This window comes from Cucurbita pepo, chromosome 17 (assembly GCF_057944985.1).
Source record: "Cucurbita pepo subsp. pepo isolate OVF chromosome 17, ASM5794498v1, whole genome shotgun sequence".
Taxonomy (NCBI): Eukaryota; Viridiplantae; Streptophyta; class Magnoliopsida; order Cucurbitales; family Cucurbitaceae; genus Cucurbita; species Cucurbita pepo.
In genome coordinates, this window is record NC_141814.1 from 13,321,166 (window position 1) to 13,343,796 (window position 22,631).

The window sequence follows — 22,631 nt, forward strand, 5'->3', positions numbered from 1 at the left end:
TGGTTGGTGTCGGGCTAACTTTTATGGGTTAGGTCTAGATTTCCTTGGGACTTCTCTTGGGTAGAGAGATTTTTTTAAAAAGGGTTGTCCTTGTTGGTCTTTTACTCACGGGGCTCGGCTCGGTTCCTTTGGTTGGCCCAACTGAATAGGGTTAGCCTTGGTCGGTGTCTGGACTAACTTTTATGGGTTGGGTTTGGATTTTCTTGGGATTTCATAGAGAGATTTTCGAAAAAATGGTTTGAAAGCAATGTTTTAAGCTATAAGTGAGAAAGAGAACACAACCGTTTAAATAGCATATAACTCTTGGTATGAATAATTAACCACTAGTCGTATCTCCCTATAGTACATTTTGAGACATTTCAAGTTTATCAATGCAGACTTAGAAAATACAAAAAAAAAAAATGAACTAAACATCATGAAAGCGATGAACGAAAGCAGTAAAGTGATACAATACAAGAGATTTGGCATGCAACGGGTATGCGGTCATGGACAACAAGACGAGCATAATCGTGACATATGGCATGACGTTTGAAGAAAATACCTCAAGAGTAAGACTCACCCATCATTTCATTTCTCTTTCCCTTTCTTAAAGTTGATTTCTTTTTTCAATGGTATGGTTGGATGAACTTGGAATAGGATGTTATTGCGAGTATCCAAAGCCAAAACGTTGAAGCTTTTGGGTATTAATAATTATTGATTGCGAGTATCCAAAGCCGAAACAGTGAAGCTTTTGGGTATTAATAATTGATGGGTAGCGCTTATTTACGTACCCAGATTCAAAAAGGCTATAATCTTTTGACCGACGACGCCCAGTGCAAAGAACGAAGAGTTCGTTACATACACGATGAAGATAGAATGTGGATGACTTCATATACCTCGAAGTCGTAGGGTTGCATGTCCTAACTCATTTCGTATACAAAAATTATTCGATCAAACCATTATGATGTGACTGACAGTTTTGAATCGTTGAATGTAAGAGAGAGAAATTATAAAAATGTTTCGGTTTTTATGCAATAATTATTACGGACATATATACTTTTGAATCTACTATTATTAAGAGACAGTCACATTGTAGCAGTCTCATTGAATAATTTATCATCGTTGCGAGACTCGATGTTCGAGCGTCTTAGAGTCCATATGAGAGGCATTTCAAGAGCCATGGGTTTCCAATCTTATAGTCCACACGGGAGTAATTCTCGTTTAAACAACGGAGGAGAAATTTCTCTCACTTAACTAAACGGGACCAAGGACGAAGATTATATTCGCAGAAATTTAAGTTTTTAAAAATTAATACTATTAGATTTACGGATTTTTTTTAATAGAAATTATATTAAAACTAAAAAAAATTATATATAACGAAAAATTTTATTCTCACAAATTCCAACGAGGAAAATTTCAGGTGTATGAAGATTAAAATAAGATGTAAAGATGAAGATGAGGAAGAATTGTTAACAAAAATCAGACATGAGTTGTGTTCGGGTTCTTTCCATTAGTCATGGGTTATCAGTGTTACGGTCAAGTTCGTCCAAGGCATGTTGCCCATGGCCGCATGCTCATGACAAGCCCAACCCTTTATGTCTTTTCATATTCTAGTGTTTTACTTTTCTATTTCTAGAAAATATGACGTTTCAGAAATATCATGTCTATGCGTGTCAGACATGAAATGCCTGAGAATTTACTATAGGGGGATACGACCAGTTGTTAACTTCTCCCTACCCAAGGTTATATACGGTAAGCTGTTGTTATTTCTCTCTTGCTTGCTTATATAACGTCTCTTTCGAAAATCTCTCTCTGCCCTCGCTTTCTAAAAACTTTTTCTTAAAACCGAGGCCAGAGGCTCGAGCATACGTCGCTTGATCGTAGGTGACGCAAGAACGAATTGGCTTAGCTCACTTGTCGTTGGAAAGTGAGTGCCGCACAATCGCAAGTCTACTGCCATTAAAAGTGCGATTGTGACACTCGGCTCGTCCTCCGATTTCCACTCTAGTTGACCTCTCTTCGTTATACATTTTTAAATCGAAAAAAAAAAATTCTAAGTTATCCATTTTTTGAATTATATGATTTTTTTTTTTTTTTTTTTGTCCATTAATATTAAAACTAATTGACATAATAAATATATTATTAATAGCGAATTTTAATATTTTAATATTTAAATATTTAAATTTAATGGAAACTTTATGAACACTAAATTGAAAAAAAAAAATTGAGCAATGGTAGAGCATATGCTTAATCAAAAAATAAAATAATAATAATAATAATAATAATAAAGAAAATAATTAATGGGGGAAGAATCCAAGAAAAGAATATCCTGAAAATGGTGAGTGGAGATGAAACCAATCCAACGGCCAGAAATGAAAGGAAGGTGGGGGCCCACAAATGTTTTAAGTTCAAAGCATATCCAATTCATATCCTACGACTAGGGGTCCAAAATTAGGAACAATATGAGGAATTATATTCCCATGTTTTTTATTTTTAAAAAGATTGTTTAGTCAAAGTCACCCCTTGTAATATTTTTTCATTCTTTTTTAAATATATTTTATTATTTTGATTATCGACGATAATTGGGGTTTACAAGGAGATTCTCGAGAATCTTCCTTTTCCTCTACATTTTTATTATATCCTCGAGTAAAAAGTTACAAATTCACCTCCTTTTTATAACAATTTAGTCCATGACTAACTTAAAATTTTGTAAGAGTACGTAGAAATCATTCATTTTAAAGTTACACGTCACGAGCAAGAACGGATCTTAGCCAATGACCGACTTAGTCTTTTACGAGAACACACAGGAGCGAAGTAGCTCGATCGATAAAGAGAGGAATGCTCACATTTTATTTTGCTTTCTCTTTTTTTTATTGTCAAAAAATACAAAATATTAACGTTTCAATCCGCAAATATATATATATATATATATATATATATATATGTTAAAAGTTTATAAGTAGTGTGGGCCCTACTTTATCAAGTTTTCATTTTTATTTTATTAAAAACAAATTATAACAAAAAAAAAACGCGTAAAAATATTAGAATGGAAAAAAATAAATGCGGAATATGATTGGACGTTGAGATTGTACGGCACCAATGAGAACGAGGCAAAAATGACACGCATGTGAAGTTAGTGTAATCCCTCAGGACATCAATTAGCCTCAGTCCTATTTAATTTTTAAAAAAAAAAAACGTAATAAACCAATCGAATATGTTTTTTTTTTTTTTTTTACTTCAATAAATTTATTTTTTAATTTAAATTTTCCCCTAACAATCATTTCATCACGCCAAGCATATACTCCTAATATTCTCTTCATTCCCCTTTTCTTTATAAGCCTCCTTTCCTCATTCTTCCTCTTCCTCCTCTCATTGCCTCCTAACGAAAACACGATCCGATGAAGTTCGGGAAGCGCCTCAAGCAACAAATTGAGGACACATTGCCCGATTGGAGGGACAAATTCCTTTTATACAAGGACCTAAAGAAACTCGTTCGCGTGATCTCGAGAAGCATTGATGCTAATGCTGATACCGATGCTGAAGTCGAGTTTGTTTGCTTGTTGAACTCCGAGATTGATAAGTTCAATTCCTTTTTCATGGAGCAGGAGGAGGATTTTGTGATCCGACATCGGGTTAGTGTTCGTTGAATTTTTGTATTGAACGTTCATGTTTTTTTGTGTTATATTTTAAAAGTACCCAATTATATATAAGTTTAATGCTTAATTTTAATATATTTTAAATTGTTCTTTATTATTAGGTGATTAAATTTTTTTAAGTCAAAAGTGGTCACTAAAAAAAAAGACAAAAAAAAAAAAAAACTATTTTTATCCCAAGTAAAAATATAATATTGGGATTTTAAAAAAATAATAGTTTACAAATATTACATATTTATTTTAATAAAAATAAATAACCAAATATATTTACGAGCGTTTATGGATTGAATTAGGTTATTTGGGTGGGTTAATTCGAGTTGCTTTTTATTATTTATTATAATTCTTGTAATAAGTAAATAAAATTTTATTTATTTATTTTTAAGCCTTAAATTAAGATTTTATCCTTCAATTTCAATATATATATTTTTTAAAATTACATTTTAAATTTTATTTTTAGAAGTAGTTAAAAATAAATAAATAATTAAACTACATAATAAAATAAAATTAAAATAAGTATATATAATTGTATCATAAATAAATTCTTTAAAAAAAAAATAACAATAAATCCAACTTAAATTAATTTTCGGGGAACAGGTTGGAAGATGTATTATCCTCACCCACCTGTCACCTAAAATTGAAGATTTTTTTATTTAATTATTATTTTACTGTGTTGCCCAATATTGACTAAGTCCCCTCGTTGGGTCCCACATAAAAAAGTGACATTTTAATTTTCAATATTAATTACAAAGTGGGCAATTGTAATCTATTTTTTAATTATTATTAATATTAATGAAAAAATAAATATACCTCGGAACTTAAAAAACGTCTTATAGCTTATAAGCTCGAGAGGTTCGTTAAAACAAATTGATTAGGAAAAATAAGACGTTTTTCTTTTGAGCTACAAATTTAGAAACCGAACCTCAAATATCGAAGATTTTGATCGATGAGACGAACCATGTGACGGAATATCGTTGTTCGATATGCAGGAATTGAGAGAGAGAATAGATAGGGTTTTGAAAAGTTGGGGTCGAGATGGAAGTGGAAGAGAATATCACAACGTAGTAGAAATCGGGAATATTAGAGAAGATATTGTGAATTTGCATGGTGAAATGGTGCTTCTAGTCAACTATAGCAATGTCAATTACATAGGTACGTAACTTTACCTCATTCGATATCGAGCGGTTATGCTTCTTATGGTTCAAGAACGTTAGAATTTAGTCAAACCTGAACGTATTCGTGCAGGGTTGGGGAAGATCTTGAAGAAGTACGACAAACGAACGGGGGGATTACTAAGGGTATCGTTCATCGAAAAGATACTCGAACAACCTTTCTACAAAACCGACTCGATCTCGAAGATGATCAAAGAGTGCGAGAGTAGCATCGACGCGATTTTTCCAGTTAGACGAGAAGCGGAGAAAGACATGAAGAAAGGCAAGGCGATCTCAGCTGGCGGTGAAGGAATATTGAGGAACACGGTGTCAGCTCTACTCAGCATGGAGCAGATAAGACGAGGAAGCTCCACTTATAGCCATTTCTCTTTGCCTCCTCTAAACTTGTCTCACTCGGACTTCATCCATTCCTTTCAACTCAACTCTCCTATTCCAATTCTCCATCTACTTTAGTTTACTTCCACTCGGTTCGAGATATATATATAGATATAGATATAGATATAGATATATCACTCGATTTGGTCTCAAAATTGTTCTTCATCGGGCTACGTCACTTTAATATAAACAAGAATGTTATAGGTTTTCTAAGTTTTTATGTTATGTTTGGTTTTTTTTATTCATCTAAATTCGATTCGTTAAGGGATATATCTTTGATCAAAGGGAGGTTCGGATGCTCCACTTTTAATGTTATTTGTAATGAAAAAATGGAAAGGCAAATAACAGGTCGGGATCTAATCCACGAGGAACGGTATAAACACAGATGACACCAATAAAATACGGAAACTTGCTTCACATTTGGAATTGCACAAAAAAAAAAAAAACTATTTATCTCGAGGAGATCTATGTAAAATTCTCGTAAAACACCAACGATTACATTCTATGAATGGTCAAGAACAGTTGGAAAATATTGAGTCGTACATGAGATATTGTCCGCTTTGGCTCGTTACGTATCACCATTAGCCTCACGGTTTTTAACACGTATGCTAGGGAGAGGTTTCTATACCCTTATGAGAAGTGTTTCGTTCCTCTCTCAAACCGATGTGGAATCTTACGTATAGCTTGACCCGTTTATGGCAGATATTGACATAAGAGAGACGATACATACATACATACTAAAAATCGCGCAAACTAAGCCAAAAAATGAACGGGTGCACAATGACTAGGACTCGTGACATTGAGAACATTATGATTTGGTTGTGTTTTAATAACTGGATGTAGATCGAAAAACATGTCTACTCCTAATAACCATCCGATACAAAACCAAAAGGGTTGGATGAGGGTGGATGAAGTGGGCGAGCAAAAAACAGACAGTGGATAAGGTGGCACTAGCAACCTTAGCCTGCCACCAACAGGCAATGTTTATGTTCTGTGGGATTTTCATGCATTAAGGCGGCGTCCCCCCCTTATCCATCTCCCATGTTTCAGCTCAATATATTTCCTTTTTGTTAACTTTTAAGGAACATGCTTTCTTTTGTCTCTCTTTTTCTTTCTTCCTGCTAGTCTGTGTCCTCTCTCGTTCAACACACACGTATGTACGACGACGTTCTTTTCTACCGATCTGAGAAGATCTTCGTTGGCTAGCAAGGATGATTGAACCAAACTTGGCTAGGAGGGCACGACACCACGAGGGAGGCAAAAGGAAGACATGGGCGAGCAATTAATGCAACGCCGACAAAGGATCGACGGTGTTGGGTAGTGTTAAAAAGTAAAAGTTTGTCGAGTGTCAGTGTCGAGGCGACCTTAATAGTTCTAGATATAAAAGATTTTGACCTAATTTTGAGTATAAAATAATTGTTTGATAAAAAAATGTCGTCATATAGCTACCTAAGGACATGCATGAGTAAACGAGCAATACAATAGTTACATGGCGTTGATATATGAAGGTTGAGGATGGTTTGGACACGTGGCCATATACGGACAAGGGCCTGTAAACGAGTGTCAGATGTTAAGTAAACGAGTAGTTATTGTAGTTACTTGCAACGTTGCCAAAATTTTCGGGACGTTACAGTAGGGAGAGGTACAATTTAGGTACGTTATGAAAACGACCTCTCGGGTTCACCAAAAGCAACAACAAAACCCTAAATTCTTGTATGCTTCACTCTTTTCTTCCTCAACCAAACCAAATCATGAGATTCAATTCTTCTTTATTGCTCTCCTTTTCAACATTCTATAAACAAAGGGTTTCTTCTTCACTCCTTCCTTCACTTCCAACTAGCAATGAGAACCTCCATCTCTATCTCCCTCGGCTTCGTACGTCCTCACCTCCCCGTTCGATCAACTAAAACAAAATGTCGTGTCAAGGCTATGCACTCCACCACGAACAACGTCGGTCGAAAATGGACCGAGTATCAAGGCATTCAGAATTGGGACGGTTTGCTCGATCCACTCGACGACCATCTCCGAAAGGAAATCCTCCGATACGGTCGGTTCATTGAAGCAGCCTATAACTCCTTTGAATTTGACATCACTTCACCATTTTACGCAACATCTCGTCATTCTAAATCTTCATTACTAAACCAATCCGGATTAAGCGAGACTGGATATCGTCTCACCAAGTATTTACGAGCCACAACGAGTATAGGTTTACCACATTGGGTTGAAAAGGCTGCCAACTCGATCGCAACTCGATCGAGTTGGATTGGTTACGTGGCAGTATGTGAAGATAAAAAAGAAATATCTCGTCTCGGACGTAGAGAGATTGTGATCGCTTATAGAGGAACTGCCACTTGTTTAGAGTGGCTCGAGAATTTACGCGCCACTCTAACAGAATTACCTAATAACGAATTCAGTACAAATCGAGTTGTGTCAAGACCGATGGTAGAAACCGGGTTTCTGAGCTTGTATTCTTCGAGGATAGCGAGGTTGCCGAGTTTGAAGCAAACGATACGTGAAGAAGTTCGTAGATTACTAAAGGCCTATGCTGGTGAGCAATTGAGTATCACCATAACAGGCCATAGCCTTGGCGCCGCCGTAGCAACATTGACGGCATACGACATCAATGTCACATTTCGACAACGGGTGCCACTTCTCACGGTCGTGTCGTTTGGCGGCCCTCGCGTAGGTAACAAAGACTTCCGAAGGAGCCTTGAGGAACAAGGAACAAAGGTTCTGCGCATTGTCAACTCGGGGGATGTCGTGACGAAGGTGCCAGGCTTTGTGGCTGACGATGGCATGGAAGCACTGCCGTGGTGGGCTCGACAGTGCATCGAGAACGTGCCGTCTCAATGGTTGTACTCGGAAGTGGGGAAGGAGCTGAAATTGTGCAACAAGAACTCCTCCAATCTTCTTGGAATAATCAACATGGGAATGAATCATGATCTAAAGACTTATCTTCGTCTCGTTCAACGGTTTGAAAGCTCGAAATCTACGCTTTGATGGTCGAAATATTCGAATTTCTTACGTGGGTCTTGTTCTTTTGTGCGTTTCGATTAACACAGTAAAGCGATTTTTACACTTGAGTCGGCCTTTTGAGATTGAATTTATGGGTCTTGTTCTTCAACGTCCTTAGATTCAACGCTCGATATATTTGAATTTCTTGTGGTCGATAATGATTTTTCTTTTGTATAGCTTCATGAATGGAAAATACACCAAACATATAGCTTTCAAAATTTGCACGTCGTTTCAGATCATCGTTTATGTTGTCGTTGAATGAAAATTCTTTTACTATAATTTGAATTCATGTGAAACATGTATGAAATTACAACCCCGCTGATCCAACAAACTACATATTTGAGATGAAATTAGGGTTTCTTCATTGGCTACGAGTTTTGAATGGAACTCTCGGTAAACGACAAGGTAGCTAAAATTTCTTGAAGTAATAGCCGGAAAGAATGATATGATGATTGCTTTGCTGTCTCGGATGTGAACCTAAGACATGCATGCATGAAGTTTTGTCACTTCCTGATACATACTTATATAGACAATTATGTTATATATCGATGAATCTAACCTCATATTTATGGACATGTGTCTCGTCTAACCTAGCTATGGTTCGGAGAATGCAAGCATGATGGCCCTTGTCCCCTCCCCCCTCTCCCATGTTTCAAGCTTACATTTTCATGCATATAACTTTAAGGGAACATGCCTTCTTTTGTGTCTCTCTTTATTACAAAGGACAAGCAAACTTTTTTCCTTTCTTCGTTTCTCGTACTCGATCTTTGTACGAAATGTATAGAAGTTGTTACAATTCATATGTGACGGGTAAAAACGGTTCTGTACGATTAATTTTAAGTGTATTGAACAATTATAGGCAAACGATTTGCACGGGATAAAGTAATCAGGAAAGCCCGGCTACTGTACCTTGCAACTTGTACCTTAGTCGAGTGTCGTAAAAGTAATCATATCAAGGATTAGAAACAAAGAATTGTACTATTTAACTAGATGTCGAGTGTCATCGAAAGGAAGATTAGAATAGATGAACAAATATCGTGTACCAAAATTTCAAACTCGAATAAAAATTGATAGTTCAACGTTCCTTAAAGGACATGGTTGCCCTGCCACCTGAGGGTTGAGCAAATTCCATCGCCGGCACAACATCCACCCACAATCATGGACGATGAGATGCCTCTCGCTGCGGAAGCCAAGGTCCCACTATCGTCCATGAGGGGGCGAAGGAGGATTGTGGTTAAGGACCCCCTCTGAAGAGGTCTCTTAGGAATCGGTACTGCTCGTGTAGATGTCGAGAAGCCATAGTTCGATAACCCTTTTGTCGTCGAGCATGTCTATTTTTAAACCAAAAACGTGTTGAAGTTGAAAGATATAACGACATTGATTGAATTAGTAAAAACAACCGAGACAATAATGTCGACCATAACAAACTTAGATTCAACATAAAAGACAAAAATAAATAAAAATAAGACATTTTCCCCTTATTTTAAATAATTTAAATGTAATAAAATAATAAAATAATATTTTGGTTTCTTTTTAAACCAAAAAAACGAAATTAGCCTAATTTTAAAATTTAATTAATATAAATAAATTTATAAATTTATCTCGAGAACATTCTGATAATACATGTGAGTTGAACATTTAAATTACATAAAGTTTTTTTTTTTTTTTTTTTTATTATTTTGTTTTATTTTATTTTTGGAAATTTTATAAAAGAAAATATAAAAAAAAAAGAGGAATTTAGGTCAGTCGTGGATATTTTGCGTCTACTCCCATTAGTCACTCACTCGACCATTGCGGCTAGGGTTTTTCGTTTTCCTCTATCTGACTCCTCTGTTTCTTGTTCTACAGATTCCTTGTTCTTTCATTGCTTAGATTCATGGAGCTCTTGTTAAGATAGGGTTTTCTGGTCGCCTTTCTACGAGTGGAATTTCCTGTTTTTGAGGTCTTTTTTGGGGTATTTGTTTTCGATATAGTTTGGAAATGGCGACCGTTAATCCATTTGATTTGTTGGGAGATGATGACGCCGAGGATCCGTCGCAGCTAATTGCGGCTAAGAAGGTGGCGGCAGTGACGTCGCCGGCGCCGAAGAAAGGTCCTGCCCAGAACAAACTGGCGGCTTTGGGGGCTCAGCAGAACAAGCCTGCTAGTCTTCCTTCAAAGCCTCTTCCTCCTGCACAGGCTGGTGAGATTCTTCGTTGCTAAATTTATGGTTCGATACCGAATATGGATTTTTTTCTTTTCTTTTTCTTTTAGATTTTGGTTGATTGATTTTACGTTATCTGATATTGGTTGTTGTTTCGTCTCCTTCTGTCTGGCGTTCTTCTCTGAGACTACGCGATAGTGAAGGGTGATAACGCTATTTAATTTGGTGAAATTATCATAATTACCTTGTTCTTCAAAAGATTTGTAGGGTGCAACCGATTTAGTTATGTTGTGTATTGGAGTTTAAGTTTGTTTGTAATTTGGATAATACCCAATGAGTTGTTTGTTTAGCTACTATGATTGGGACATTATAGAAGAGAAAGTAAAATACTTTCTTTGGAAGAAAGCTGATATCGACAATGCATTTGTGATTAAATAAACTAGTTTACATAGCTTCTATTTAAATGTAAGGATTTATAATAAACTTTAGTTTTCTATTATAATATATTGTTTTTGTCCATGGTGATTATAAATTATTGAATTTATTGATATTGTTTACAAGTTAAACATTATCCAATTGAACATGTGATTCCTTATTGATTTGGGTTCTTTTGCGGGGACTTAGAACTCTGCAATCAATTTTCTTATGTTATTCTTTCGTTTCTATCCTTTTGTCATCCTATTGGATTCAAATTTACCAATCAACTATTGCTTTAGCTATCTACATCTTATGAGTTTTCATCGGTGTTATACATTGAGTGATCGAGATGAATTTTTTCTTTCTATGAGTAGTAAGAGAAGCAAGGAATGAAGGCGGTCGTGGAGGTCGAGGCAGTGGGCGAGGTGTAGGGCGTGGTTATGGGCGAGGCCGTGAAGGCAGTGGCTTCATTCGTGGTTCTTTCAATAATGAGAACATCAGTGCAGCTGAAGATGGAGAGACAGGAAAGACAACCGAAAGGCGTGGGTATGCTGGTCCACGTGGTCGTGGTGGCCGTCGTGGTGGTTTCAATAATGGAGAGGCTGCTGATGGGGAGCGCCCTCGTAGAGTATTTGAGCGCCACAGTGGAACTGGCCATGGGTAAGCGTCTATTCTTTAAAAGTTCATATTACACACCCCTGCTGTAGATTCTACACTTTTTTGATGCTTTCGTCCGGATTCTATGCCTAGAAATGAATTTAAACGTGAAGGATCTGGTCGTGGTAATTGGGGAAGGCCAACTGAAGAATTTGCTGAGTAAGTACCTGTGTATACCTGGGTGTGTGTGGATTTTTATGCTTGTCTTATTATCTCTTATGATGATAGGGTTATTTTTCCCTCGAAAATTAGTTGTACCTTAAGATTAATGTCTTATATCTAGGACTGTGGAGGAAGCTGTTAATGAAATGGAAAAGAACACGGGTGATGAGAAGCCTGTTCAAGAGGATAATGCTGAAGGAGTCAACACAGAGAACGCTGCTAAAGAACCGGAGGAAACAGAACCAGAAGACAAGGTTAGTATGTTCAGTTTTTAGTACATTTCTCTTAAGTTTGGATTGAACTATTTCATTTGTCCTTTATTTTCTTGTGATTGAAGAGCAACTTGTATTTTGCATGCACGTCAAATTGAGTAGGCTTTATTATTTTACTTTTAGTATCATAAAATTGATACATGTAAGAATCTCAAACGAGCTTGGTGGGCTTGGATTCTGAACTCCATTGTACTGGTTGACTTGATTTTGAATCTAATTTACCCCTTTTTTCCTGATGCAGGAAATGACTCTGGAGGAGTACGAAAAGTTGCTTGAAGAGAAAAGGAAGGCCCTTCTGGCACTAAAAACTGAGGAAAGGAAGGTGGATCCAAAAGAATTTGCATCCATGCAACAACTTTCATGCAAGAAGGAGAACAACGACATATTTATTAAATTGGTACACCTACTTTGTCTTTTTGGTTAATTATCTATGGATCTGATGACCCTTGGCTTCTTGGTAGTTCAAATATGAACTTTGCCATTTCATCTTCATATGTTGTTTCACTTGTAGGGATCTGAGAAGGATAAGCGAAAAGAGATTGCAGATAAAGAAGAGAGAACTAAGAAGGTATTATTACCCTCATCTTCTTAGAAGTTTCCTTGCCAATTAAATTGTTTACTCAGGTTTGATGTCTAGCAGAATTTCATGTCTTAGGGCAGCCATGAGCTCTTTTTTCTATATAGAGGCTAGTTGCAAGTCTTGAGGCGATATTGCGGCTCAAGACTAGTTTTGAACTTCAAAATTAATAAAATAACAATAATATAAAAAAATTCCTATTTAACGAAATATATCATAAATATGTAAAGTTCTCAATTGTCCATCAATATGCATTAACTTCCATGAGTTTATAATTACAAATTTTTTCGGCCCGTCTTTTAGTGTCCTTCTACTTAGGCAGAAAGTACTGGGTTTTTTCTTACAATAACATGCTAGATTGTTTGTTGATTATGAATATTTGTCTTTTCTGCTCTCGTCCCACTTAACACAATCCATCGGCTACACCAGCACTATTTTTAATTTTTCTGTAAAGTCGATTATGCTGAGAAGCATGCGACTTTTACGACTCAATAGAGTAAGCATAGAGGAGAATGGCTCTTGTTCAACATATGCCATCCTCACAACTTGCTTTCCTCCAAGCTTATATTTTGAAACCATTGTTGTCCAGCCAGTACAAAATACTTTACTAGCATAGAGGAGAATGCCTCTTGTTCAACATATGCCATCCTCACAACTTGCTTTGCTCCAAGCTTATATTTTGAAACCATTGTTGTCCAGCCAGTACAAAATACTTTACCAGGATGTTCTTTGGTCTATTCGGAACCTACATTAAGAAATCAGATTGATTCTAGAATTTAGCTGAATTACCTTTTTTTCAGAATTATACCACATGTGGGGTAGAGGTTTGGATTGACGGCCTCTTAGAGGAGGCAGAGATGAATTGACTTTAACTCTTGAGCTATGCACTGTGATTTCTAAAAAAATGAATTTAGTTCTATGTACTTCAGGTGATAGAATTTACTTCCAAATACATTTCGCACTAATCTGTGGTTGTTTTAACTTCTAATTGGGCCCATTAGAGTAGAGGTGATTTATTTTGCTTTCCCTGGAACATTCTTTTGGCCATTTACGTTAGTTGGTGCACATGAACAAAACACCAAATTCTGCTTTTCCTTGTATAACTTTGAAATGTTTTCTCCAAATTGGGCATGTTGGTTTTTTCAAATTCCTGAAAATATGTTCATAGATCATGTAAAAGGTTCAAATCACTGAATACTTCTTTTGTATTGGTGTTTATAGTCTTTGAGCATCAATGAGTTCTTGAAGCCAGCGGAAGGTGAGAGACACTACGGCTCAGGTGGCCGGGGAAGGGGTCGTGGTGGCCGTGGTTCAAGGGGAGGATACAGTGGCAACTCGATCAGCAACGTTCCAGCCCCATCCATTGAGGACCCTGGGCAGTTCCCTACCTTAGGTGCGAAGTGAACTTCTCAATAAAATTTTCCCTTGAAACTGTGTTTTTGATCTGGGGCAGCAAATTGACTTCAATAATATAGTCTCTCCTAAATGATAAAAAAAAAAAAAAAGAAAAAAATGTAAATTGTCAGTCCTGTGTTTTTGCGTTGTATGTTTCCAACTTTTGTTTCAGACTGTGCTTAGAACAAACTATTTATGACCTTTTCTTTTAGCCCCGCTGGTATACCGTTTGTTTCCCAATTGTGTTGGACTGAGTGGAGCAGTTGTTTTTCATCTGCCCCTTCATGCTTCATGCTTCAGGTAATTGGAAATTATCATGTGGAACACCGCTGTTGTTGGATCGATCGATACAACTCGATACAACTCTTATTATGCATGATAAAACTCTCTTTGTGTTGCATCGATTGATACTATCTCTTCGATTAGAAACTTCCGAGCTTCCTTCCCTTGTCTTTTTTGGACTTTCTTTGTTTGGCTTTCTCTTAAGGTTTTAATACGCCTCTGTTTGGGCGAATGTTTCGGTCGTTTTCCTCTCTAATCGAATGAGCGAGTTATTTAGGATAAATTTATCTCGTTCTTGTTCTAAGAGGGAAAATAAAGAATGTTTTTGTATTATTGTGATTAATGTAGCATTGCATTTTTATATATATTTATGGATCTAATATTGATATACAAGATCATCATAAAAAAATATTAACTAAATATGAATGTAATATTAATAATTTATAATTTGATTTCTTTTTTTTAATTATTATTTTTGCCAAGATTAAAACAATATCTATAGACATCAACAAATTTATGCCAAGACAAAAGAATGATTCTCGCTGTCAAAATGGCAGGAGTAAATTTGTAAAATTACCAAATAAGTTCGGATGACGCGAATAAATGGAAGAATTTAGGTCAATCGGTTACTCTTTTTTTGCGGCTAGGGTTTTTCCTTTTCCTCTATCCAATTCTCTTGCTTTTCTACAGATCCCTTGTTCTTACGTTTCTTTGATTCATGGCGCGCTCTTATTAAGATAGGGTCTTCTGGTCGCCTTTGTTCGAGTGGAATTCCCTGTTTTTGAGACTTTTTTTTTTTTTTTTTGGGGTATTTGGTTTCGATTTAGTTTGGAAATGGCGACCGTTAATCCATTTGATTTGTTGGGAGACGATGACGCCGAGGACCCGTCGCAGCTAATTGCGGCTAAGAAGGTGGTGGCGGCGCCGCCGCCTAAGAAAGGTCCTGCACAGACCAAACCGGCGGCTTTGGGTGCTCAGCAGAACAAGGCTGCTAGTCTTCCTTTAAAGCCTCTACCTCCTGCACAGGCTGGTGAGATGCTTCGTTTCTAAATTTCTGGTTTAATTTCGAATATAGATATTTTTTTCCCAATGCTTTTGGGTGATTGATTTGCAAGTTGAACAACTTGTGATTAGTTACTAATTTTGGGCTATTTTTGCGGTTTATTCATCCTGTTGGATTTAAAATTTATCAACGTACTACTTTTCTATCTATGAACTGCTTATGAGTTTCCATTGGTATGAATTATACATAGTGATTGAGATAGTATTTTTCTTACTATGAGTAGTAAGAGAAGCAAGGAATGAAAGCAGTCGTGGAGGTCGTGGCAGTGGACGAGGTGGAGGACGTGGTTATGGGCGAGGCCGTGAAGGCGCTGGCTTCAATCGTGGCTCTTTCAATAATGAGAGCAGCAGTGCAGCTGAAGATGGAGAGACGGGAAAGACAACTGAAAGGCGTGGACATGCTGGGCCTCGTGGCCGTGGTGGCCGTCGTGGTGGTTTCAATAATGGAGAGGCTACTGATGGGGAACGCCCTCGTAGAGTATTCGAGCGCCACAGTGGAACTGGCCATGGGTAAGAGTCTGTTCTTTAAAAGTTAATTTTACACACCCCTGCTGTAGATTCTACACTTTTTTGATGCCTTCGTCTGGATTCTATGCCTAGAAATGAATTTAAACGTGAAGGATCTGGTCGTGGTAATTGGGGAAGGCCAACTGAAGAATTTGCTGAGTAAGTACATGTGTATACCTTGGGAGGGGGGTTGGATTCTTATGCTTATCTTATTATCTCGTGTATGTCAATGGGGTTATTTTTCTCTCCTCGACAACGAGTTGTACCTTAAGCTTATTGTCTTATGTCTAGGGCTGCTGAGGAAGCTGTTAATGAAACGGAAAGGAACATGGGTGATGAGAAGCCTGTTCAAGAGGATGATACCGGAGATGTCAACGCAGAGAACTCTGCTAAAGAACCAGAGGAAACAGAACCAGAAGACAAGGTTAGTATGTTCAGTTTTTTAGTACGTTTCCCTTGAATTTGACCCTACTATTTCATTTGTCCTTTATTTTCTTGTGATTGAAGAGACACTTGTATTTTTGCTTGCATATCAAATTGAATAGGCTTTATTACTGTACTTTTAGTTTCATAAAATTGATACATGTAAGAGTTGCAAATGATCTTGGTAGGCTTGGATTCTGAACTCTGTTGTAATGTATGACTTGATTTTGAATCTAATTTATGCTTTTTTCTTGATGCAGGAAATGACTCTGGAGGAGTATGAAAAGTTGCTTGAGGAGAAAAGGAAGGCTCTTCTGACACTAAAAACTGAGGAAAGGAAGGTAGATCCTAAAGAATTTGCATCCATGCAACAACTTTCATGCAAGAAGGAGAACAACGACATATTTATTAAATTGGTACTCCTACTTGGTGCTCTTTCGAAGTTTATTATCTGTAGATCTGATGAACCTTGTCTTCTTGGTTCTACAAAGTTGGACTTGGCTGTATCATCTTCGTTTGTTATTCCACTTGTAGGGATCTGAGAAGGATAAGCGAAAAGAAATTGCCGAGAAAGAGGAGAGAACAAAGAAGGTATTGCTACCTCATCTTAGAAGATTTCTTGGCCATTAAATGTTACTCCAGTTAAATGTACGGCAAAATCTTAAAAATCATAGGGCAGTCTTAAAAATCATAGGCCATTACATGTTTCATAGGGAGGCAAGTTGCAAGTTTTGAAGTGAGATGAGATGCAAGTTTCATTTTGAACTTGATAATATTGAAGTTATATAATAACAATATTTTATAAGAAGTCCTATGCAAAGAAATATATTACAAGAAAAAGGGAAAATCTCAGCCGTCCATCACTATACCTTAGTTTTCATGAGTTAATAATCGAAGGGCATCCTTGAAACGGAGAAATAAAGATGGCAAACAAAAATTTTTGCCTTGTCCCCAGTAGATGGAAAAATAACGCTACTCTAGAACCTACAAGCCTGTTTTTCTTCTAAACATGTTTAGATGATTTAAACAATAAACAAAGAAAAAGAGGTACATAAAACAGTGAACAAGGAAAGGAAAGTTTAAAAAGGAGATAGTGAGAACTGACATTTTAGCTTTGTTGTTTGTCTTCACCACAAACACTTCTTCTTGCGAGGACAAAGCTGAGGACAAAATTATGGCTGTCTTTTGGATCTTTTACTTTTTAGGCATAAAGTTTGAGTCTTTTTTCTTGTAAAAAAAGGTGCCAGATTGTGACAATTATATTTGTCTTTTCAGCACTCTTCCCATTAAACACAAACCCATCTCCAGCCAACAGTACTATTTAAATTTTTCTGTGATGTCAATTTCGCAGTTGGACATAAGCCCGTTTACATCTCAAAAGTGCATGCGTAGGGGAGTATGCCTTGTGTTCATCATAGGCTAACCTCACAATTTGACGTTGATGTTCAGCCATGAATTTTTCTTTTTACTAGGATGCTCTTTGTTGGATCTATCTAACACTAAAGAATAAGTAGATTTAGTAATTAGATGTTCTTTACTAGGTTGCTCTTTACTGGATCTATCTGTCAAAATGCTTTACTAGGATGCTCTTTATTGGATCTTTATTACATTTAGTAATTAATTGAATCTAATTCAACTAACTTACTTTATTTTAGAACATTATGGGTGGAGATTTGTATTGACTAGGAGTTACACACGACATAACTCTTGAGCTATGATCGTGTGATAGGGGAACTCGAATATAACTTTGCTTTTCATAATTTTAGAGAACAATTATCAGAGGAAAATAAGTACGTTATACAATTGAGCTTTAAAGATCTTTTTTTTTTTTGTTTTTTTTTTGTCTTTTACAATTTCATCTTCATCAGGGAAACATACCAACTTTATATTGAAATCAATCAATCTTTAGTTTGATTACTCTATATTTCTAACAAATATATTATGCACAAGGCTGTGGTTCTAACTTCTAATCGGTCCCTTCAGAGTAGAGGTGATTTATTTTACTTTCGCTGGAACATTCTTTTGGCCATTTACGAACGTCTACAGAAAAAACACCAAATTCTGCTTTTCCCTTCACAACTCTGAAATGTTTTCTCCACGTCTTTGGAAATATATTTCTGTGTTAATTGTACATTATACATTTTGGTAGTTGTAGGAAATGGGTCTATGCAAATTGGAAATAGACCTTGTAAAAGGTTTAAATTACTGATATTTATTCTATTTTGGTGCTTTTAGTCTTTGAGCATTAATGAGTTCTTGAAGCCTGCGGAAGGGGAGCGACACTATGCCCCTGGTGGCCGGGGAAGGGGCCGTGGCCGAGGTTCAAGGGGAGGAGGAGGAGGAGGAGGAGGATACAGTGGCAACTCGACAATCAATGTTGCAACCCCATCCATCGAGGACCCTGGGCAGTTCCCAACCTTAGGGGCTAAGTGAAACTGTGTTTTTGATCTGGGGCAGGAAATTGACTTAAATAATCTAGTCCTCCTGTATCAAAATGATCTTTCAAGTTCTATTTGTTTAGGTGTAAATTGTGAAAGTCTTGTATTTTTGTTTTCAACAGACTGTTTGTCAGATCAAATTATTTATTTGACGACTTTTTTTTTTTCTGCCCTCACAGCATGCGCTTCTTCCCACGTGTTGGACTGAACAAAGGGCAGTTGTTTTTCATTTGTTGCTCTTCATTTCATGCTTCTGGGAATTCGATTTTCTTGCTGTTCGTGGTATGATTTTCTTGCTCTTCCTTTCATGCTTGTGAGTAATCGGGTAGATGAATGAACTGGGATCATATCAGAATGAGAGTGAGAGTGATCCTGAGAATAAGATGGCTAAGAAAGACTTAATAGAATTGAGAGTTACTACCTATACTAATAAAGAATAGAATTGAGAGTTACTACCTATACTAATAAAGTGTACGACTAAGAAAGACTCTAAAGAATTGAGAGTTATTATCTATATTAGCAAGGTATATCTTTTATTTTGGTGGCTCAATCATGGAAAGTCTAAGTTTAAGCATGTTGTGCTTAAAACAGTTATATTTGGGTGACCTCTTGCAAATTTTCCAAGGACACCGATTTTAAGCTTGTGTTGGTTTTGATTGCCACAACCATTTAGAAATTGTTAGATAATATGAAAGCTTAAGACGAGAAATGATATGAATTCAACTACTGATGCTTTGCATGTATTAGAAGGATCGATTACAAGAAGTAATGTAAAGAAGATTCAAGAGGTTTCAAAGGCTAGTCGATGTTTATCATTTGGTATCAGAGCATTTGGTCGACGTTCTTTGGCCGGCTCTAGAGGTGAAATATCTTTACTTTGTTAAGTTAGCTTTATTTGTGAAATTTTGCAAGGATCCTAGAAGAACCTTTAGAGTAATGGTTGGTGCTTATCATTTGATATCAGAGCATTTACTTGGCGTTTTCCTTTCTCTCTCTCTTCCCTTTGTTTCTCTCTCTCCTCTTTTCGCTAAGATAATTCGAGTTGAGTCGGTTCAGGATGTCTGTTTGTCAGGTTTAATGTACACCCTTAACTCGTACAATGACTCGTATTGGTCAAGTATGCAACTCGTTTGCGTGTAAGCTTTTTTTTTCTTTTCCTTTCACTCTATTTTGTCACATTTATTTTACCATTTTTCTTTTTTGAATTTGAGATGGTAATGAGTTTACTTTTCTCCTTTAATTTGTTTTCCCTTTAAAAATCACAACATATAATTAGAGGATCGTCCCATCTTATAGAAAATGGGGGACAAAAGAAAAAGTTGGGTTACAAAAGAAATACAATATTCCACAATAGCTTTCTCCAATTCTTTTAAAATTTTCAATTTTATAATATTTTCAACGGCATTACACGTTAGGACAAGAATTAATTATAGAACAAATTGTTGTTTTTTATTTTTAGATTAAACGTGTGAGATCTCACATTGGTTGGAGGGTGTGGAAACCTCTCGTTAGCAAACACGTTTTAATACCGTAAGATTAATGACGATACATAACAAGTCAAAGCGAACAATATCTGCTAAAGGTGGGAATCGTGAGGCTGACTGCAATTAGGAACTAAAGTGGACAATATCTGCCAACGGTGATCTTGAGTTATTACAAGTGGTATCAAAGTCCGATACCGGATGGTGTGTCAGCTAGGACGTTAGCCCCCTATGGGGGTAGATTGTGAGATCTCATATTAGTTGGAGAGATTCCTTATGAAGGTGTGTTGTGAAACCGTGAGGTTGACAACGATACATAACGAGCCAAAACGGACAATATCTGCTAGTGATAGGAATCATGAGATTGACGAAGATATGTAAGAAGCTAAAGCAAACAAAATCTGCTAGCGATGATATCTTCACTGTTACAAATGGTATCAGAACCAGACATTGTGGTGTGTCAGCGAGGACGCTGTTGTGAGATCCCACATTGGTTGGAAAGATTTCTTATAAGAGTGTGGAAACTTCTCCCATGAAACCCTGAAAGCGATGACGATACATAATGGATCAAAGTGGACAAACTTGAAAACTTGGACAGCTATAAAACGTGTCTTTTTCATCGAATCAATAATATCATCATTCTCTCTATTAATTAATTGGTAAAAAAGAAGAAAGAAATCTATAATACATTTTAATTAAAGGTTTTATGAAGACATTATTATATTTAGATTAGTGTATTGATGGGCATTTAATTTGTTCTTGAGGAATCTTTTTGTGAAGAGAAAAGAAAAGACAAGAAAAGTAATGAAAAGGAAAGAAAGTTGAGAAAATAAAGGAAAAGTTAAAAAAGAATATTAATGTGTAATGCTTGCCTTTCACTCTATTGTTCCAATCTATGTCATCAAATTAAATATTTTACTCGATCTCGAAAAATATCATAAAATTAAGTTTATTGTTTAACTGTGACGTGTTATGCCCTACACGATATGAACATATATGATGAGTCACAAAATATTATCTTTCGAGCTTTATTTGTTAGTAGTCGCCTTTTTGTTTGAGTATAAAATGGTTGGTCGTTTGCAATTGGATTTTTCTTTAATAAATATTTTAGGTATAAAATTTTATGTTTTTCGTTTTTTATTCACATTAGTATACATGTAGTAACGATCCCGATTGATCTGGATCTTGAAAAACTGGGTTACATGTATGATTTATGATTTTGACTTACGAAAAATAAAAATAAATGAATAAATAAAACTCTTACTAAATGCTACCAATGTATTTTTTTTAGTTAGATACGAAAGGTTTGAATCTCGAGAATTTGGAACATTGGTTAAGTCAAACATTACCTTGGTCCCAAAGTCAAAGATTCAATCTTGAATTTGAAATTCGACACCAAATGGTCTGATCATGTTACACACACTTTTAGCATGTTCTATTATTACTCACACATCTTTTAGATAAGTTTCTAGAAGGTCACTCTGTTGGATGAAAGTCCCACATCTGCTAATTTAGGGAATGATCATGGGTTTATAATCAAAGAATACTCTCTCCAATGGTGTGAGACCTTTTGGGAAATCATGAATAATATCATACAATTGTGGAGAGTCGTAAGCTCTAAGCGAAACCCATTTAAATTTTAAATTCAATTTTTATAATTGAATCACTGAAGATAAAAAAATATACTTAATTTATTCTCAGAAGATTTTGATAGATTATAATATATATATAAATAAATAAATAAAGTATACTTGTTTTTCTTATTTCTCACCAACTTTATATATAAAAATAATAATTAAAAAAAAAACCCAAAAAAGAAAAAATAATAATGAGAAAAAGAAAAAGAAAAAACAAAGAAATTTCCAATATAATAATAATAATAGTAAACGAAAAAAAAAAAAAATAAAGCCTAAGAATAATAGTCAAGGAGGAAGAATAGTATGAGAATAAGAGTCCCAATGCCATGAAGTTTGTTGATCTCCATCGAACTGCCACGGCGAATCATAGCCGGCCAGCAGCAGCCCATCACTCCCTCCGACCACAAGATCCGGCAAATCAAACCACGTCTCTTCCTCCTCCTCCTCCTCCTCCGCCATTGGTGGTTTCAGGGTGGCTGCGTCTGCGGCGGCGGCCTGGATGTCCTTGGCGGAGAGGGAGGCAGGGCGGGGGAGTTGGTGTTTAAGTTCAGGGAAGTTGAGGAATGCACCACAGCCTTTGATGGCAAGAGCCGCCGCGTCGTGTGCTCGTGCCGCCATCTCGGCCGTCGAGTATGTGCCAAGCCATATCCTTGATTTCTTCCTTGGCTCCCTTATTTCGGACACCCATTTTCCCCACGCTCTTCGACGAACCCCTCTGTACTTCCTCGTCGAGTGGCTCGATTCGCTCTCGCTCTCTATGTTGCTCGTCGTCGTCGTCGTCGTGCCCCTCGGCCTCTTTCCGCCGGAGGAAGAGGCGGAAGAAGAGGCGGAGGAGGTGGTGGTGGGTTGAGAATGGTGGGAGTTTGTGTTCATTGTAGAAAATAGAGTGAGAGAGCGAATGGTGAGTTGTGCTTGGCCTTTTATTTATTTATTTAATTAATTAAAATTAATTTTGGTTGATTTTTTTTATTTTTTTTTATTTTTATG

The 22,631-nt window shown here is 36.5% G+C and overlaps 3 protein-coding genes and 2 pseudogenes across 4 annotated transcripts; 4 read left to right on the forward strand and 1 right to left on the reverse strand.

Annotated features, from left to right (window-relative positions):
• Positions 1-3,342: 3,342 nt before the first annotated feature.
• SPX3 (SPX domain protein 3) lies at positions 3,343-5,385 on the forward strand. Its single transcript, XM_023659230.2, has 3 exons — positions 3,343-3,611; positions 4,619-4,781; positions 4,875-5,385. Exons 1-3 carry the CDS (start codon positions 3,378-3,380, stop codon positions 5,252-5,254), a joined length of 777 nt encoding a protein of 258 aa, XP_023514998.2. The 5' UTR covers positions 3,343-3,377; the 3' UTR covers positions 5,255-5,385.
• A 1,720-nt stretch (positions 5,386-7,105) lies between these two features.
• LOC111778833 (phospholipase A(1) DAD1, chloroplastic pseudogene) lies at positions 7,106-8,176 on the forward strand (annotated as a pseudogene).
• Positions 8,177-9,944: 1,768 nt separating this feature from the next.
• LOC111778797 (RGG repeats nuclear RNA binding protein A) lies at positions 9,945-14,025 on the forward strand. Its single transcript, XM_023658772.2, has 7 exons — positions 9,945-10,373; positions 11,126-11,411; positions 11,502-11,567; positions 11,692-11,824; positions 12,084-12,239; positions 12,354-12,410; positions 13,641-14,025. The coding sequence occupies exons 1-7, from the start codon at positions 10,172-10,174 to the stop codon at positions 13,821-13,823; spliced, it is 1,083 nt and encodes a 360-aa protein (XP_023514540.2). The 5' UTR covers positions 9,945-10,171; the 3' UTR covers positions 13,824-14,025.
• A 683-nt stretch (positions 14,026-14,708) lies between these two features.
• On the forward strand, positions 14,709-18,811 carry LOC111778668 (RGG repeats nuclear RNA binding protein A). 2 transcript variants are annotated; one of them, XM_023658626.2, is made up of 7 exons: positions 14,710-15,126; positions 15,383-15,668; positions 15,759-15,824; positions 15,957-16,089; positions 16,349-16,504; positions 16,623-16,679; positions 18,324-18,811. In XM_023658626.2, the coding sequence occupies exons 1-7, from the start codon at positions 14,931-14,933 to the stop codon at positions 18,519-18,521; spliced, it is 1,092 nt and encodes a 363-aa protein (XP_023514394.2). In that variant the 5' UTR covers positions 14,710-14,930; the 3' UTR covers positions 18,522-18,811. The 2 variants fall into 2 exon arrangements, with proteins under 2 accessions (XP_086975172.1, XP_023514394.2); XM_087119046.1 differs by lacking the exon at positions 15,759-15,824 and having other exon boundaries at positions 14,709-15,126; positions 18,324-18,755.
• Positions 18,812-21,894: 3,083 nt separating this feature from the next.
• On the reverse strand, positions 21,895-22,519 carry LOC111779266 (ethylene-responsive transcription factor ERF039 pseudogene; annotated as a pseudogene).
• Between the last annotated feature and the right edge of the window lie 112 nt (positions 22,520-22,631).